The sequence below is a fragment of the Patagioenas fasciata genome, chromosome 30 (assembly GCF_037038585.1).
Source record: "Patagioenas fasciata isolate bPatFas1 chromosome 30, bPatFas1.hap1, whole genome shotgun sequence".
NCBI lineage: Eukaryota > Metazoa > Chordata > Aves > Columbiformes > Columbidae > Patagioenas > Patagioenas fasciata.
In genome coordinates, this window is record NC_092549.1 from 2,460,160 (window position 1) to 2,478,863 (window position 18,704).

General features: G+C 63.0%; 1 protein-coding gene across 6 annotated transcripts; it reads left to right on the top strand.

The window, feature by feature from the left end:
* The first annotated feature begins 314 nt into the window (after positions 1-314).
* On the top strand, positions 315-18,398 carry BCAN (brevican). Of its 6 annotated transcripts, none has more exons than XM_071800359.1 (15): positions 316-2,343; positions 2,421-2,701; positions 8,189-8,281; positions 8,412-8,804; positions 8,983-9,157; positions 9,249-9,376; positions 10,307-10,600; positions 11,924-12,319; positions 12,924-13,730; positions 15,623-15,730; positions 15,866-16,024; positions 17,150-17,232; positions 17,557-17,701; positions 17,909-18,091; positions 18,172-18,398. In XM_071800359.1, exons 3-15 carry the CDS (start codon positions 8,197-8,199, stop codon positions 18,195-18,197), a joined length of 2,982 nt encoding a protein of 993 aa, XP_071656460.1. In that variant the 5' UTR covers positions 316-2,343; positions 2,421-2,701; positions 8,189-8,196; the 3' UTR covers positions 18,198-18,398. The 6 variants fall into 6 exon arrangements, with proteins under 6 accessions (XP_071656462.1, XP_071656460.1, XP_071656461.1 ...); XM_071800360.1 differs by having other exon boundaries at positions 316-1,889; XM_065857535.2 differs by having other exon boundaries at positions 320-2,701; positions 12,924-13,112; positions 13,284-13,730.
* Positions 18,399-18,704: the final 306 nt, after the last annotated feature.

Below are 18,704 nucleotides of genomic sequence, written 5' to 3' on the forward strand. Positions count from 1 at the left end.
ATGCCACCTCATAAAATCACAGAATTATAGAATCATTTTGGTTGGAAAAGCACCTCAAGATCATCGAGTCCAACCATTCCCCACCCCTGTCCCTACCCCATGTCCTGAGAACCTCATGTCCGTCTGTCCAGCCCTCCAGGGATGGTGACTCCAGCACTGCCCTGGGCAGCCTGTTCAATGCCCCACAGCCCTTTGGGGGAGAAATTGTTCCTAAATCCAACCTCAACCTCCCCTGGTGCAACTTGAGGCCGTTTCCTCTGCTCCTGGCGCTTGTTCCTGGGGAGCAGAGCCCGACCCCCCTGGCTCCAAGCTCCTTTCAGGCAGTTCAGAGATCAGAAGGTCTCCCCTCAGCTCCTGTTCTCCAGCTGAACCCCCAGCTCCCTCAGCCGCTCCATCACACTTGTGCTCCAGCCCCTCACCAGCTCCGTTCTCTTCTCTCCACTCACTCCAGCACCTCAATGGTTTTGCTCCTGTGTCCCTTTCAGGGCCTGGATGTCCCGGGGGGCTTTGCCCCATTGATGCCACCAGCCTGGAGGGACCAGGAGCTGCCCTGAGAAGGGGCAGAAAGAGCAGCAGCCTGGGAGGATTCACCCTAGGCCAGAACGGAAACCCTGGCTGGGAACATCTGTTCCCAATTAGTTTGGGGGATGCTCCTTGCTGAGCCAGCGCTTTGTGCTTCCTCAGCTCTGAGCTGTCTGCCGCAGAAGTGCCGGGTGCGGGATGTGACCTTGTGGGTTGGGTATGGGGGGCAGAGGCTGGGGCAGCCCCTGGGTTTCACCCCTGCCCATCGCAGCATCCATCCCCGTGTCCATCCCAGCGTCCATCCCCGTGTCGATCCTGGCATCCCTCCCTGTGTCCATCCCGGCATCGATCCCTGTGTCCATGCCAGCGTCCATCCCCGTGTCCATCCCGGCATTGATCCCTGTGTCAATCCCAGTACCCATCTCTGTGTCCATCCCAGTGTCCATCCCTGTGTCCATCCTGGCATCCATCCCGGTGTCCATTCCAGTGTCTGTTCTGGCATCCATTCCAGTGTCCATCCCGGTGTCCATCCCTGTGTCCATCCCACTGTCCATCCCGGTGTCCATCCCAGTGTCCATCCCGGTGTCCATCCCGGTGTCCATCCCGGTGTCTGTTCTGGCATTCATCCCGGTCTCCATCCTGGTCTCCATCCCAGCATCCATCCCTGTGTCCATCCCAGTGTCCGTTCTGGCATCCATCCTGGTGTCCATCCCAACGTCCATTCCGGTGTCCATCCCAGCATCCATCCTGGTGTCCATCCCAGCATCCATCCCGGTGTCCCTCCCAAAGTCCATACCAGTGTCCATCCCAGTGTCCATCCCGGTGTCCATCCCAATGTCCGTCCAGTGTCCATCCCAGTGTCCATCCCAATGTCCATCCCAGTGTCCATCCCAGTGCCTGTCCCGGTGTCTATTCCTGTGTCCATCCCAATGTCCGTCCCGGTGTCCATCCCGGCATCCATCCTGATGTCCATCCATATCAGCTCAGCACCGCTGTGCTGCCTCACGTGCAGAGCGTTGCGCTGTGCATCACCCGCTGGACCGCACCGCTAACGAGACCATCTCCGCCACCCGTAATTATTTCCCGGGGCAACGACTGATTAATTCTGCTCAGGAGCTGCGGCTTTCTGCAAACTCACCGAGCAATTATCTGGCAGGCTCTGCGCTGGCCCCCTGGGCAGGGGATGCTGCGCACCAGAGAAAGTTTGAGCGAGATCTGGTTCAAAAAAGCCCCAACGCTGCTTTGAGGGCTCTGCCTTTGTCCTGAGGGGCTCAACTCTGCAAATGGGGGTCCCCAGCTGCACCCCAGACCCTGCTGAGCACCCAGGTCCTGCCACGTGCCTCCAACAGCGGTCTGCATGCCTAAAGGTGCGTTAATCATCCCACTGCCCCACGACATGGATGCAGGTGGGTAAACTGAGGCACGGTGCCTGTTCTCTGCAGGACTGAGCTCAGCTGAAAGTGCTGTGCTGGGAGGTCGGGTCTGGATGCTCCCAGCACCCCACCGGGGCCAGTGAAGCCCCCCCGGTCCCTCAGCCGCCGGATGGTGCCTCCCCCACATGGGGACCCCACCAGCAAAGGGGGGTTTGCATGACAAAACCTCCGTTGGCTACTGGGAACCCCACCCACAGCCCCCTCCCCAGTATGAGAAATAACCATCCCAAGAGCATCCCCATGCCATGAGGGGGGCTATGGAGGGAACCCCCTTCTCCAGCCAGCCCGGGGGAGCCAGTGCTGGCTGCTCCTCCACTTGTGCTGCGTTGGGTTAAATAACGTGCCGGGGTTGAGCATCCTCCGCTCCCCACACGGCATCTCGTGCTGGGTCTGCCAGGAGGGAGGGACGGGGAGGGACGAGCACCCTGCCAACACGGTAATAATTCCTTTTTTTTTCTCAATTAGGGGAAGGAAAAAAATATAAAAGGAGGAGGGAAAGGGGAAGGAAAAGAAGAAAACGAGAGCCGAGGACACGGACACACACAGAGGACTCCTCTTTTCTCGGCGCCTGCACTTATGCCTGGCGGAGCTGGTTCCCAGCCGTCCTGCCAACCTGCTGCCTGCGCTGCCCGTGCCAAGCCGCAGCTCAGCCCCGTGCCCTGGGCAAGCGGAGACCCCCCCGGCGCCGCCGATCCCCCCGCCGCCGAGAAGGGCCATCGTGGGGCTGCCGCCACGCTCCGAGCAAGGTGGGATGCGGGGAAAGCGTTGCGCTCGGCCGATGTCACCCCCGGGGTCCCACGCTGCCGTACTGCGCTATTAATTTCAATATCTCATTTCACCTCTGCGCCGAGGGGGGGAAGTGAGAGGAGAATCGATCCGGCGTGGGGATGCCGAGCGCTTCCCCCGTGGATGTGGGTACGGGGTGTGACCCACCCTGCGGAGGAGGATGCTCGGAGCCGGTGGCCCCTGGGGTCCTGCTTTGGGGACATTTGTCCTTGTCGCTGACCCCCCGTGAGGACAGCATCGCTCTGCAAGTTTAGCTTGTACCGGCACTGGCTCTGCAGCGCTTCAGGCAGCGAGGGAGCTGATGCGGGCGTTCTTGTTAAGTTGGATGGAAAAAGGACTTTGATGCCGGCTGGTTACCGCAGCCTGGAGCCCAACCTGTCCTGCTGCCCGGCCGGGTTCAAATGTTTGGGGATAAGGTGGATTTTTGGGGTTGTTTCAGCAGCTGCTCTCACGAACCTTTATTTTAGAAGAACTGTGGAAGGGACTGGGGGTCCAGGATGGGTCTGGGGGGTCCGGTCACAGGGGAGCCCTCCCCATCTGTCTGACAGAGCCATTGGATGGCTCCTTGTCCCTGGGAGGCTGAAGTCAAGGTAATGGCAGAAAGGGAAACCGAGACACGGGCTGCATAGGGTCTTGTATGGAGACATAGGGGACCGGGTCGCCCTTCTCCTGTCCAGCCAAATGGGGAGGTTTTCAGCGGCCAAGCTGCCCCATCCTGGAGGGGCTGTGGCAGAGTCCAGGGTCTGGGCGGGCTGCACAGCACTGCTGGATGTCCCCGTGCTCCCCCGGCTCTCTCAGCACTGTCCCCAGCCCTGCCCGTGTCTCAAGGAGGGGGACAGGAGGGGCTGGGCAAAAATAAGAAATGTTTTATGGTTTTTTTCATGGCTTTTCCTGCTGAGAAGTCCCAGCGTGGACCCCAAGTCCCCCATGGGGTGCCCCGGGCTGGGTAGTTTGCACCAAACCCTGTCCCCAAAGCATTTTGTCCCGGGATGAAGGGGCTGCCCTTGAGCATCCCCTACGGGGACCGTTTCTGACTGAAGCCTCCTCTCCCATCACGCTGACTTCTCCATCCTCAATTCAACCCAGAACCTGTTGCTCTTCCTTTTGGCTGCCAGGGGGTGGGAAAAGCTCCCTGTGCCCCAGCCCTGAGCCTTTCCCAGCTGCTGGGGGGGTTCATGGCGCTGTGAGGGTGGGCAGGATGCTTTAGGGCTGCTTTTTAAGGGCAAACTGGGAGCCTGGGTCCTTCTTCGGGGCGTTGTGATCTTGGGCGGGGAGCTGTGGGTGCACCGGTGAGCATGCAGAGGGGCTGGGGAGCTTTGCGGGTACCACCTGAGGAACGGGGCCAAAATCTGGGACCCCTTTTCCCCCACCCCACAAATTCCTGCCCCATCGCATGCCTCGGTTTCCCCACCAGAGCCCTGCAACCTCGGGGGAGGCAGGGATGGGTGTGCAGACCCCCACGTGTGTGTGCAACGTCCTCACCCTGGTGTGCATGTGCTCGTGTGTCCCTGGGGGTCCCTACAGGGTCTGCTCGCACCCCTACCCCTCCATGAGGGACCATATCCCCCAGGGACCCTCCCCAGGCTCCCCTGGGCTGCCGGGGGGGCACATTCCCACATCCCAGCCTTCAACAAGGAGCCGCTTTCTCGCTGCTGGGCTGGGGGGACTGAGTAGCTCTGGCAGCCAGAGGGACCCCCCCTTCACCCCACCTGCTTCCGGGCTTTTAAGCTTTGCCAGCGGCTGCTGCCAAGAGGCAACCGGGTGCTTCCCGCTGCATCCCCGGTGCAGAGCACAGCCCCCCCAGCCCCTCCCAGGGGAGCCGGCGTGGCCCCCAGCACTGCTGCACCCTGGGGACCCCCCACGTGCAGCTGCACCCCATGTGCACCCCAGGCTGGGGATGGATCCTGGACACACGGACAGTTTGCAGAAAGGAGCGGGGGGGATGATACAGACACAGCCACTTATGTGCTGGGACGGGGGCGCGCGTGGACAGGGATGTCAGTGTGTCCGTCTGTCCGGAGCCCGTTGCTGGTAGGGATGGGGCTGCCCGCCCATGCCTGGAGCAGGGCCAGGCTCTGCCCGTGGCTGCTGACTCATTCTGCAGCTGAGCATCCCTGGAAAGCCACCGGCCCCCCCGGCACGCTGCGGGCTGGCAGGGCACCTTGTGAGGAGCTGTCACGTGCAGGGGACAAGGGGCCATGGAGGGTGGCTTGGCCCCAGACGAGGAGAAATCCCATCTCCGGAGATGGGAAGGGATCCAGCCCCATGGCCCCTCACAGCAGTTCCTGCCTTTCACCGGGACCACGGCGCTGGGGGTGCTGGAGGCCCAGATGCACAGCCCCCGTGTTCGAGCAGCCGCCACTGAAAGCAGAGCCGAGCTCAGGGGAGAAATATAAGGATCGTTCCTGTCCCAAAATAGAGCTCAGCTCCATTTTCCACCTGATTTCCCACAGAAATGGAGGTTAGCCGGCCCTGCCACGTGTGCGCCTGCATCTTGGTTGTTCCCAGCGGCTCCTGAGCTCTGAAGTGATGGAGACGATGGAGCCCCATGAGCCGCTGCCATTCCCCGCCTCGCTGAGCCTTTTGGTTGCGTTTCCCTGCCCCTGCTCCCAGATTTTCCTCCCTAACGTTTGGGCTGAAAAATTCTCCGTTTGTGGTAAATAGCAAAAGAAAACCAACCCAAAAATCCAACCCCAAACTCCAAACATGACGTCTGAGAGTCTCTTGCCACCACAGGACTCCAGGACCTCAGGGCATCGCTCATGGACAGGGTGGAACCAGGTCTAATCCTCCCCGTGTCCCATCCGCAGCGCCAGCACCCTGGTCCTGGGCAGACACTGCTCAACCCAACTTGCCCCGTTCCCGTAGAGCTTTATCACTTGGATTTCCTCCCCGGGGCTTCGCGGCTGCTGCCGGCCACTGCCCACGCCACCATGGCGCCTTGGGAACGGGAAGAAAAGGCGCCGGTGACAAAAGCTTTCCTCGCTCGGCCACCCGGGGGACGGCAGCCAGCCCCTGTGCTGGACCCCGGCCACGGCTGCCGAGCAGGACGGTTTTGTCCCTCGCTCCAGAGAGTGGGGCTGAATTCAAATGATCCGTCTGGAGCAGAGGAAGCCCCCAGCTTGGCTCTGGCACCACTGGCCAGGTCCTGGGCCATCGGGCTTTGGCTGCCTGTGCTGAGCTCCTGCGGGGAAGGGGGTGGTTTGTGGTCTGCATGTGATGGTCAGTGTTCACGGTGCCTGGTGCTAGGAGCTGTTGAACCCATGATGCGTGGTGCTGGGGATTGTACATGCATGGTACATAGTGCTGGGGGGTGTACATGCATGGTGCATGGTACTGGGAGCTGTACATCCATGGTGCATGGCACTGGGGGCTGCACATCCATGGTGTGTGGCACTGGGGGATGTACATGCATGGCGCATGGTGCTGGGAGCTGTACATGCATGGTGCATGGTGCTGGGTATTGTGCATGCATGGTGCATGGTACTGGTGGCTGTACATCCATGGTGCATGGTGCTGGGAGCTGTACATGCATGGTGTGTGGCACTGGGGGTTGTACATGCATGGTGCATGGTGCTGGGTATTGTGTATGCATGGTGCATGGTGCATGGTGGCTGTACATCTATGGTGCATGGTGCTGGGGGCTGTACATCCGTGGTGCATGGTGCTGGGAGCTGTACATCCATGGTGCATGGTACTGGGGGCTGTACATCCATGGTGCGTGGTGCTGGGAGCTGTACATCCATGGTGCATGGTACTGGGGGCTGTACATCCATGGTGCATGGTGCTGGTGGCTGTACATCCATGGTGCGTGGTGCTGGTGGCTGTACATCCATGGTGCGTGGTGCTGGGAGCTGTACATCCATGGTGCATGGTGCTGGTGGCTGTACATCCATGGTGCATGGTGCTGGGAGCTGTACATCCATGGTGCATGGTGCTGGGGGCTGTACATCCATGGTGCATGGTGCTGGGGGCTGTACATCCATGGCACTGGGGGCTGTACATCCATGGTGCATGGTGCTGGGGGCTGTACATCCATGGCACTGGGGGCTGTACACCATGGTGTGAGGGCTGTATTCATGGCCATTTTGTGGTGCTGATCCCACAAGTAGTCTCAGGGAGCCCTGTTCGCAGAGGGATGGGGGTGACAAGGACAGCCTCCCATGGGGCTGGCCATGGCGGCCAGGGACCTGAGCCGGAGAGCACCGCGGAGGTGCCAAATCCGCTTCTGTGGCTGCTGAAATCAATGCAGCACAAAGAGCTCAGAGATCACAAAGCTGCTCCGAGTCCCAGGGTCGTGATGCTCCCATCCTGGGGAACCTCGTGCTGCATCCCTGGTACAGGGGGCTGAGGAGACCCCCAGGACCCTGTGCAGAGGGGTGTGGGGACGTTGGGGCCGCGCTCCCCTACACCACACACAGCATCTCCCCTTGTCCTCGGCATCAGCCTCCTCTCCGCAGGCTGCGAGAGGCCGTGGGTGGCCGGGGCCCCTCTGTGACATGCTCGGTGTCCACAGCGGTCCCTGTGCTGCTCCCCAGGGAGGGCTGGGGGCTGGTGACAGCCGTGCTAGCCACCGGGCTCTTCTTTCAGCTCCGGTCCCAGCCCGCGGGGGAGAGCCCTTTGTGCCAGGCAGCCCTGAGAGAGGCCGGGGACATAATGGCAGCTTTGCTCGGCCCCGGTTTTCCCAGCCCGCGTGTAGGGAACCTCCGGCGTGAGCTGAATGGCAAAGAGAAGCCGTCCCGCTCATTCCCTCCCCCAAGCCCTGTGCTTTGTGCACCCTTGGCCGTCCCCGGCAGCTCGCTGACCTCAGCGCCCCCCCCCGTACAACCCACACGTGCACGAGCGCACGCACACGCATGTGCACACCCGCACGTGTGCATGGGGCAACATGCGTGTAGAAGTGCGACACGCGTGCCGATGCACAAGCACACACGCGCGTGCCCTGCTTGCACGTGTGTGCATGCACTCACCCCCGCCAACCGGGGCTCTCTGGCTCTCTCCTGCTGAACACCAGCTATTAAAAACCCCTTCTGAGGTTTCTTAACTGCGGTGCCTGCGAACACGCAGCCCCAGCTCTGGCATCGCCTGTCGGAGCTGAGGTTTGGGCTCAGACTTTCCGTGCTGCCGGGGCCAGGCTGGGCTCTGCTGTCCCCAGGGGACCCGGCTGGGAGGGCTGGATGTGATCCAGTGGTGCTGAGCCGACAGTCTCGGTTCCCCGTGTTCTCTCCCAGGACACATTTCCTTCTCTTCTCTCTCCTTTCCACCATACATGGGTCCGCGTTACCCCACGGCATCCCCGTCCCCCTGCCCTGACACCGCTCACATCACCGCATCCCGGTGCCCACGGGCTTGAGGCTCCCTCAACCTCCCCCTCCATGCAGGGAAGGGATATTTTGGAAGTGTTTTGGATTGTAAGCACAGCTGGTGGTTTTTCCTCCCCCTTGCAGGGCAGAGCATGGCCTCAGCCCTCCCGCTGCTGCTGCTCTGCGTGCTTGTCCCCACGGTGGTCCCGGAGGTGTTTGGCCCTGGAGATGGCACAGGTAACTCAGCATCACCGGCTGCACCTGTGCTGCTCCCTGCACCCATGGGGGCTGCGTGGGGGGCTGGGTGAGGGGCTGGGGTGGGGACACCGTGCCCATCCCCCTCATGGCTCCTCTCTTCTCCATCCAGAGGACCTCAAGGCTCTGCAGGTCTCCATCCCGCGCCACCCGGCCCTTGACGCCGTGCTGGCGGGCGACATCACCATACCCTGCCTCATCACCTACCTCGGTCCCCTGCCCACCGCCGGTACGGCCGGGCGCCGCGCGGTGCTGGGAGCCCCCCGGGTCAAGTGGACCTTCATCTCCGAGGGCAAGGAGGCAGAGATCTTGGTAGCCCGGGGGGACAGGGTGAAGGTGAGCGAGGACTATCGGCTCCGCGCCTCCCTGCCCATCTTCCACCAGCGCTACACCAACGCCTCCCTGCTGCTCACCGAGCTGCGGCCCAACGACTCGGGGATCTACCGCTGCGACGTGCAGCACGGCATCGAGGACGGCCATGACATCCTCGACGTCAAAGTCAAAGGTACCTCCGAGTGGAGACTGGTGGCATTTGGGGTGGGGGAGGACAGGGGTCCCTCTCCCGCCTCAGCAAACCCTGGGTGCAGATGCACCCATGTGGGTGGGGGGCTGCTGCAAAGGTGCACCCGTGGGGGTAAGGGGCTGCCATGAAGCCCCATGCCCACACCCGTGTCCCCCCCCAGGGGTGGTGTTTCACTACCGGGAGGGCTCCATGCGCTACGCCTACACCTTCACCGAGGCGCAGGAGGCTTGTGCCCGGATCGGCGCCCGCATCGCCACCCCCGAGCAGCTCTACGCTGCCTACATGGGCGGCTATGAGCAGTGCGATGCCGGCTGGATCGCCGACCAGACCGTCAGGTGGGCACCGCCACAGCCCGGGCGTCGCGTCCGTCGCCTCCCCCGTCACCCTCCGCCAGTCGCCAGCCCTCCCTGTGCTTTCCCACCCCAGGTATCCCATCCACACGCCTCGCGAGGCTTGTTATGGAGACATGAACGGCTTCCCTGGGGTGAGGAACTACGGGGTGGTGGACCCGGAGGACATGTACGACGTGTACTGCTATGCCGAGGAGCTCCCAGGTGCCTGTGGTACCCGCAGCCCCATCCTGCCTTTCCCTGCTTATCCGGCTGCACTAACTCAGCCCCGTAACCCCACGTGAAAATACCACCCCACATCACAAACGCTGGCTCTGAACCCTCTGAGCTCTGCAAGGCTTTGGGACTCGCTGTGCTGTATTGCTGGTTGGGTTTTGGGGGACACGGGGCTCTCCCCTCACTCACCCCCTGGCCTTGGGGCTGGGAGATGCCCAGGGTGACCTACCCCAGGCTGTCACTGCGCTGTGGGTACAGCAACATGTGGTGTTTTGGGGTTTGGGCCAGCTCACGTTGTGCTTTGCATGCGCTGGGGTGCTGTGTGTCCTGCACTGGGACACGTCCCGCCTGGCTGGGTGTGCAGGGGTGGCCAGCCCCTCCTTCCGTCCCCAGGGAGGGTCCCCGCCGGCAGCTGCGGCTGCTGTGGGGCTGGCTGGGTGGTGCAGGTGGCGGAGATGCGGTGCTGGTCGGTGGTGTGCGAGGGACGATGTGCTGGGACAGGGAGATCGGTGCGGTCGTGGGTGCTGGCACGCAGCGTGCCTCATGGCAGCGGTCACCAGCCCTTCGCAGCATGAAGGTCCCCTTGGAAATGTCCCCATAGGTGCGTTGTGCTGTGCAGGGCATGGTCCTGCTCTTCTGCTGTCCCTTTCCTGGGTGCCTTAAAGTCTCAGCTCCATTTGCAAGGGCAGGTATCCCGTGTGGCGTGGCCGCTCCAGCTGTCCCCGTGCTGTGGTTGTCATGAGGGACCAGAGACAGGCAGGGCTCTCCAGCCCCCAGTTCCCCCATCGTGAGGACCATGTTGGGGTCCCCATCCCCAAGCCACCTCCTGGGACGTGCAGAGAGTGGAGGAGGCGAAGAGCTCCCGGAGCCTGTGTGTCCCCCCCAGCTCTGACAGCCGCCTCCTTCCTCTCTTCGCAGGGGAGATCTTTTTGGAGACGGCCCCAGACAAATTCACGCTGGAGGAGGCGGCGGCGCGGTGCCGGGCGCTGGGCGCGGAGCTGGCGAGCACAGGGCAGCTCTACGCGGCTTGGAACGCGGGGCTGGACGCCTGCAGCCCCGGCTGGCTGGCCGATGGCAGCGTCCGCTACCCCATCGTCACCCCCCGGGAGCGCTGCGGCGGGGCCCTGCCGGGTGTCAAAACCATCTTCCTCTTCCGCAACCAGACGGGATTCCCCGATGCCCAGAGCAGATACGATGCGTACTGCTTTCGAGGTAAAGATGGGCACCCCCCGGCCTGCAGGTGCTCCCAGGCAGGGACCAACACGAGGGTTTGGGGCACCCCCGGGCAGGGTGCGGGTGCTTGGCGTGTGCGGGGTGCTGGCTCGAGCCCACCCACACACTGAGAGCTGGGTGCAGCGGAGCTGGGGTGTCCTGTGGGGTCGGGATCCCTCCGTGCTGTGCACTATGGTATCGCGACAGAGCAGGGGTGCTTTGCACCGTCTCAGTTGTGCACGTCAGCCTATGGTGGTAGGATAGGGATACCTTGCATGGTCTCTGTTGCATGCCGATATATCGCGATAGAGGAGGGACAACCTGCATGGACCCAATACTGCATGCTGATACGTCGTGACAGAGGAGGGATGCTCTGCATGTTCTCAATAGTGCATGCCGATATATCGTGACAGAGTAGGGATGCCTTGCATGTCCTCAATACCGCACGCCACTGTATCACGACAGAGCAGGGATGTCCCGTGTGCACCGTCGGTCTGTGTGAGCTGCGCGGGCACGGCTGCGGGATGGTTCATCTGCTGGCCGGGGGTGCTGCGGGGTCCTGGTTTTGGGCAGGATCTCAGAGCGGTGAATGGGAACCGAGCCCCACGGGCAGCGCTGAGCTGCCGGGGGTCACCGACGGACACAGCTGGGAGGGGACGAGCGAGGACGGACGCTGGCAGGGACAACAGGCAGGGAGGGAGGAAGAGCTGCCTCTCCGCTCCTCCCTCCTCTCTGTGCATCCCCTCGGAGCCACGGGGGCGCCCCAGAATCAATGGGATGCCACGCATCTCCATGCCTCAGTTTCCCCATCTCTCGGCAGAAAAGCCCATGGGTTAGGCAGGATGGACCCGTACCATGAATCCGCGACCCCCGTAACACACTAACTCTGCGTTCCTTGGGGATGGAGATGGGGGCCTGGAGAGGGACCCCTCCAGGGCGGGTGCTGGTGCTCATTGAGGTTCAGGGTTTGCTGGAGGGGGAGGAGGAAGAAAGGGGAGAATCACGATTGGGAAGGACAGGGATGAGGAGGAAATGCTGAGCGTAAAACAGTCGAACCCACGAGCCATGGCTGGGTGGCTCTAGGGCAGCGTAAATCAGCATCACCTCATGAAACCAGGCCTCAGGACCCGGTGTCACGGCTCCAGAGGCCTGATCCTGCCCCGCACCAGCCCTGCTTAGAGGGGAAGGGAGGTCAAGGAGAGCTGGGTCCCCGTTGGGGTGCCAGGCTGTCCCCAGGGCTCCAACCCTGCAACAGGACGAGGGCATCTCTGCCTTCCATGGCCAGGACCGGGCAGTAATATCCCACTTTCTTTTTGCCCACAGAAGGGACAAACTCTTTCCCTGAGGCTGCCAGAGAGCCCGAGGGCCTCCAGGAGATTGTTACAGTGGCAGAAAAGCTGGAGGAGCTGCAGCTGCCCAGAGCGCAAGTGGAGATTGAGTCGCGAGGGGCTATATACGCCGTCCCTTTCTTTGAGGACGCGGAGCTGGAAAAGCCGAGCCTGTCCCCCGAAGACGCCCTGGGGCCAGGGGCCCGGCACCCCCCTCTAGATACCTCCGTGTCCTCTGCCGTCCCTTTCCCCACGGCCGCGGCCGTCCCCGAGGCAGGCGTCCCGCGTAGCTGCGGTGCGGAGCCGGGGAGCCGGTCCCCCGCGGAGGAGGAGGGGGCGACAGGGACAGTTGGGGAGTGCCCGGTGCCCGGGCATGAGCCGTCCCGCACGGGTAGGTCGAGCGGCCACGGCGATGATGCTAGGGCTGGGGTGCAGAGAGGAGCCGCAGGGATGGAGGTGCCGGCATTGCCAGGAGAGGTCAGAGGAACACGCGGGTGCCTGGGTTGCCGCAGCCGCCACCGTCCCTTTGGTAGAGGGAACACCCATGGCTGGGGCACGGGTGGCTCAGCGTAGGGCTGTGCACAAGTCACCAGCGCAGGGACATCTGTCTGTCCATCCCTCGGCCAGGGTCGAGCGTGCAGGTCGGTGCCGGACCACAGTTTAGTTGCAGAGAGCTGGAGGAGGGTGCTGTTGGCCAGAGGGAGAGGAGCCCGGGTGCAGCAGTGAGGGGCTGCACGTGGCCCCTGCCGCAGGGAACCTTGTGTGGTGCTGGGCTTGGCGGCGACTGAGCCGGAGCTCACCCTACCGTGCCACTTTGGTGGGGACAATGTCGTGTGGGCTCAGGGCTGCTTCCATCTCCCTGTGGATCTCTGTGCTGGCGTTGCCCCTGAGCTGTGCCCACTGCAGTGCTGGCCGGTGACGCCAGTGCCCGCAGCCCCGCGGGCGGGCTGGCTCTGGTGCTGGTGTCTCACCACCGTTCTCCTTGCCCTTTGCAGAGGAGGAGCAGGGAGCAGCACCGGGCAGGGACCCCGGCATCGCATCAGCAGAGAGCCCGGGCAGAGGGCGAGACCCCAGCCAGCCCACAGAGCCGGACACCGTCACCAGCACACAGATGCTCTCCATGGTCCCACGGGAGGGTGCAGAGGGAACCACCAGTGCCCTGTCCCTGGATGGGGCTGCAGCAGGTGACACGGAGCACCCTGAGGGGTTTCCCCGGCCACCCAGCCCCACCATCCCCACGTGCCGCCCTGACCGCCCGCGGGATGCCATGGGGCAGCCGGCCCGCACTGCCAGCCCTGGGGCACCGGGACACCGGGTGACATCGCCAACCAGTGCCACTTCTGCCACCTCGACAGATAGCCGAGAGCCTGGTGGGACCCCACTGCACAACCACGGCTCCGGCAGGGCGAGCACCCCCGTCCCCCCCACCGAAGACGCCGAGCTCTCGGGAGACGTGGTCGAAAGCCCCAGGGTGTCCCCGCTGCCCCCGGCGCCCTCGCAGCCGCAGGAGGAGGGAGAGGAACAGTCAGGGGCCCTGTGGGTCCCCTCGCCTGTGGCCCCAAGGGCCGGGACCACCATCCCCATGGCAGAGGTGACAGTGGTCACCCCATGGCACACGGAGGTGCCCGGCAGCAGCGGTGCCCCAGCCACAGGAGGTGAGGAGGCTGTGCCACGACCCCCAGGCACTGACCATGGGATGCCCACTGTATCTTCAGAAGAGGAGGAAGATGAGGAGGAGGAGCAACCCGCTCCCTCCGCTGCAACGGTGGAGGGTTTCCTTGCAGCCATTCCCGGAGAACCAGGTGGGACTCGCAGGGACGGCCTCACCTCTCCCCATACTGGTGGCTCCGGGGTGGCCCCGGTGGGGTCGGGGGACCTGTCCCCCAGCACGGCCGCCCCCCTGCCCGCCCTCCCCACCGAGCGGGCCAGCGTGGGGGCGGGCGCCCACCCGGCCGGGGGTCCCCGCCGCAGCGCCCTGGCCCTCGGGACAGCCCTCCTGGCCACTCTGTGCCACTAGAGAAAGCCAACACCTTTCCTTCACGCTGTGCTTCCCTCTGTCTGTCTGTCTCTCCTCTCTCTCTCTCTCTCTCTCCTCCTCAGCTGGGTAAGGGAAGGTTACAGGTCTGGAGAAGCACATATTTGTCAAACAAATTGGTCTGAGCTTGCATGCACTTAAATCTCTTCTACTTCTGTGAAGTGTTTTAATGACTGTTTCCATGAAAAAAATGCAACCAAGGGCCAAACCCCTCCTCTGACTAACAGTGGTACTAATAAAGGGAATTAAAAGCTTTCTAGAACAAGCATCTCGGCTTGCTCTTCCCTTCGTCCCCGCGTCTGCTGCCTCGCTCCCCCACGCCCTCTCCCACTGACGAACTAATCCTCTGGCCCCCCCACCACGAGTCCCCGGGGAGTGGGGCGGAGGGGACCCCACACCAGGTGTGGGGTTACGGCTGCTTTGTGCCCTCCAAGGGCCCCCCCAGGCTCAGCTCCCCCAGCTGGGGCTGGAACCTGCATGGCGTGAGCAGGGGATGGCTTCCTACCCTTGGGTGGTGGGGTGCAGCGCCCCACCAGGAGCACCCCTCTTTGGTCACCCCTCAATGGCCAGGTGCCCCAAAGCTGCTGCTGTAGCCCCACAGGGACCGCAGCTCCCCCCAGCTCCACTCCTTCACCCATCAGCATTGGAGGTGAGCGGTGGGTGCTTGAACTGCACAGGTGGGTGTCACCCTTCCTCTGTCCCCCCTGCCATGTTCCCAGCTCCGGTGACACTCCCAGCAGCCAAGCCCTGTCTGCCCTCCTGCCCCCCTGCACGGGGGTCTCTATGGAGTCCCCAGGGTCTGGCAGCGCCCTCCCTGCCTGGCACCGCTCCCCAGATGGCTGGGCCTGGGGGGACGGCTCCTGCCCTGGCAGGGGCAGATGCTCGGAAAGAGCCGGACGTGTGCCACAAAAATAGCTCATCGTGCCCTGGTCTGCTGGGGATGAGCTGGGTGTCCTGAGCCAGGGGAGGTGACGGTGTCTGGCGATGAGCAAGGGCAGCAGCATCATCCTCGGCACCATTGTCCTTGGCACGGCTCCACTGAGCCAAGGACCATTAAATGGGGCATCGTAAGGCTGGAGGGTGTCAAGGACGTCCAGTCCCCGCTCCACTGGCGGTGGCGACAGCGTTAATCATGCTCTTGAGCTGGGCTGGGAGCACAGGATGTGCTCCGGGTGCCTTAATGACCGTAACGGGCTAGTGCGGGTCGGAGATGGTGCCGGCTGAATTATCGGCCCTGGCCAGGCTGAAGGTGACACCAGGGGACATGGGGCTCACCTTGCTGCCAGGCTGGGACATGCCCAAGGCTTTGTCCTTTGCACATCCCGTCCCAAAGCGTGTTCGCTCTGTCACTGCAAGGGAAAGCAGGAGAGGGCTGGGGGCTGGCATGGCAGTGACCCCCCCGATGCAGGGGACAGAGCATCCATCTCATGTCCCTGTGACCGGGGAGACGCCAAAGAACCGGGGGCAGCGCGGGCAGGCGGGATGGCTCCGGGCATGTCACTGCACACACAAGCCCTCCCGCTGTCCCAGACTCGGTGCCCGGCTCAGGCACCCGTAGGGTGCTCAGTGCAGAGATGATGTTTAACGATGTCGGGCGCTAACGAGGTGGTCCCTGCGTGTGAGCTCCCGCAGTGAGGAACGGCTGCGTGTCCCTTGCAGGTGGCTGCGTCCCCAACCCCTGTCTGAATGGAGGGACCTGCACAGAGGACGGTGCCCACCCCGCCTGCCTCTGCCTGCCCGGCTATGGAGGCAGCAGCTGCGAGAGACGTGAGTCCCCCCGGCCCAACCCAGAGACATAAATGTGGGGAAATCAGGTTTATTCTTTTCATTTTCTTGCTGACGGGTTGGGCTCCATCACTTTGACCCTCTCCTGTCTCCCTCCTCGCCCCCGCCGTGGCTCAGCGCTGGAGAAGTGCAGCCCCGGCTGGGACGGCTTCCAGGGAGCCTGCTACAAGCACTTCTCTACACGGCGGAGCTGGGAGGACGCGGAGAGCCAGTGCAGACATTATGGGGGGCACCTGGCCACCATCCTGACCCCTGAAGAGCAGGACTTCATCAACGGTACGTGGTGCCGCCCCAGGCCCCGATGCGCCGTCCGCATAAAACTTCTGCCCATCAGACCCTCAGAATCCCTTCAAGATTTAAACCTTAAGCCAAAAAGCAGATGAGGTCCAAGGCAGAGCCCCAGCCCCGCTGTGGCATGGGAGATGGAGACACTGTGCAGGGAGCCAAAGAAAATAAAGAAAAAAGGGAATAACTGATGTGATGGATTAACCAGAATGTGGTTGGATCCTCACTGGTCACTTGGCTACTGAGAGGCAGGGGGAGCACGACGGACAGTGGGATCACTGGGCTGGAGGAGGATGGATGGATGGATGGATGGATGGATGGATGGATGGATGGACGGACCGATGGATGGACGGATAGACAGACAGACAGACAGAGAAGCAGACAGGCAGATAGATGGACAGACACAGGAGCAGACAGACAGATGTGCAATGGTTGGACAGACCAGCAGAGGGCTGGACATGTGCAAGTCCACCTGAAGGCAAAGCAATGACCAGGCTGGAAGAGCACGGGGAGGGAGAGCGGGATGGGGACAGCAGTGGGGGGACACGGAGAGGCCTGGAGAGACGTGGGTGATGCAGGAAGGGGCAGGGACAGGCAGGGACAGACAAGGGCAGGCAGAGATGGGCAGGGATTGGCTGAACCAGAAAAGGGCAGGCAGGGACCTGCAGGGACAGGCAGGGGCAGGCAGGAATGGGCAGGGACTGGCAGGGAAGGGCAGGGACAGGCAGGGACTGGTAGGGACAGACAGGGACAGGCAGGGACAGACAGGGACAGGCAGGGACAGGCAGGGACTGGTAAGGACAGGCAGGGAGAGGCAGGAACAGGCAGGACCGTGGGGACACAGGGCACTGCCGCCCCCTCCCGGCCAGTCCCATCCCGTCGCTCCCCCGGGGGTGCAGCGCGGAGCGGGAGGGTTCCCGCTGTGCCCCCTTCTGGAGCCTCCTTGTCCCCATACCCCCCCCGCACCCGCCCCTGCAGGGCTATGGACACCCCCACCTCCCCATGCTCACCCCCAGACCCGCTAAATTCAGCCTCTAGTTCTCTTGAGCCCCCCCCTTACAGGGGGCGCTGGGGGTCCCAGTTGTGCCCCCCCCCAGCACCCCCCTGCCCCCCCAGACCAGTACAGGGAATACCAGTGGATCGGCTTGAACGACCGGACCATCGAGGGGGATTTCCAGTGGTCTGACGGGAGCCCCTTGGTAAGTTGGGATGCCAGCCCCTGTGTGCCCCCTGAGAAGAACCATGTCATCCTTCTCCATCGTTTGGGGACGCGAGTCCAACCCTGGGGCTGGGCTTTCAGCCCCCCCAAGCGCTGCTCATCTCGGTCGAGTTGAGCATCCTTGGGGGTGCTATGAGTGAGCCAGACCCCAGGGTTTGGGGTCCCAGGTGGCACGGAGATGGAACCTCCCTCCCAATGGGTTGTCATGGCCAGGATGCTGCAGCTCGGTGCGCGCTGGTGTGGTCCCCCCCTTAAAGGGTGTGCTGCAGTGCACCGTCCCCCCCGTCCCCCTTGTCCCCCCCAGCTCTACGAGAACTGGCACCCCGGGCAGCCCGACAGCTACTTTCTCTCCGGGGAGAACTGTGTGGTCATTGTGTGGCACGACGGGGGCCAGTGGAGCGACGTACCCTGCAACTACCACCTGTCCTACACCTGCAAAATGGGGCTGGGTAAGGTGAACCCCCCACCCCGCACCAGGCAGGGGCTGCACCCCTCTGAGACCCCAAAGCAGCCACTCCTCACCATCCCCGCAATGGGGAAATGTGTCCTGTGCCTGGGACCCTCGGTTTGTTTGGGGTATATTGGGGGTGCGCGCTGTGGTTTGGGGGTGGCCATCCACAGATGGGTGCAATGGCCCCTTGTCCCCCGACCCGCAGTGCAGTGCGGGTCCCCCCCCGCTGTCAGCAACGCCCGCGCCTTCGGCAAACCAAAGCAGCGCTACGAGATCGGCTCCATCACGCGCTACCAGTGCCGCCCCGGCTTTGCCCCGCGCCACTCGCCCATCATCCGGTGCCGGGAGGATGGGACATGGGAGCCCCCCCAGCTCGTTTGTCGCCCCGGTGAGTGTGGGGTTCCCCCATCTCCCCCCAGCATCTGTTGGGGCTTTTCCTTCACCTGGGGCTTCTCGTGTACCCCCCAGGCCTGGGTCAGCCCCCCGACGACTGAGCGAGTCCCCAGGAAAGAAGCTGCCCCCTCTCTGGGCTCTGGAGCCACCGCGGACGGAGCCGGTGCCGAGACACCAGCGCAGACACCGGCGTGTGGCAAAATCTCACCGCTGGGTGTCTGCCTCCTTGCTTGTTTTATATCTGTACAAAGAAACCCTAATAAGTAAAGATTCCCTTGAAAGGAACCCACAGCGACTCAAAACGTAGCACGAGGGGTGTTTTGTTCCTGGAGCCTCAACAGAGTCCAAATCAAGGGGGGCACTGCGGGCAGGCAATGGCTTTGCTGTGCCAGCGTCCCCTTTCTCCTATCTCGGGCCCACAGGCCAGAGACCCTCAATGGGGGGACACGGGGGCACCCAAGTTGTGCTGCAGCTCACTGTCCATCCTGGGGTTGGGGGCTTTTGCACTTGCAGGAAAGGTAGAATCCACTGCCGTGTCCACTGCCGTATCCACTGCCGTATCTACTGTACGTATATCCCAAACTGCCCTCCGTGTTGCTGTGGGTCTT

Bases quoted from the DNA above. Each gene is read 5' to 3' on its own strand.
- BCAN (XM_065857533.2), top strand. From the start codon at position 8,197: ATGGCCTCAGCCCTCCCGCTGCTGCTGCTCTGCGTGCTTGTCCCCACG. The intron at 12,320-12,923 runs GTAGGTCGAGCG...TGCCCTTTGCAG, and splicing joins GCATGAGCCGTCCCGCACGG to AGGAGGAGCAGGGAGCAGCA. The intron at 17,233-17,556 runs GTAAGTTGGGAT...TGTCCCCCCCAG, and splicing joins GGTCTGACGGGAGCCCCTTG to CTCTACGAGAACTGGCACCC.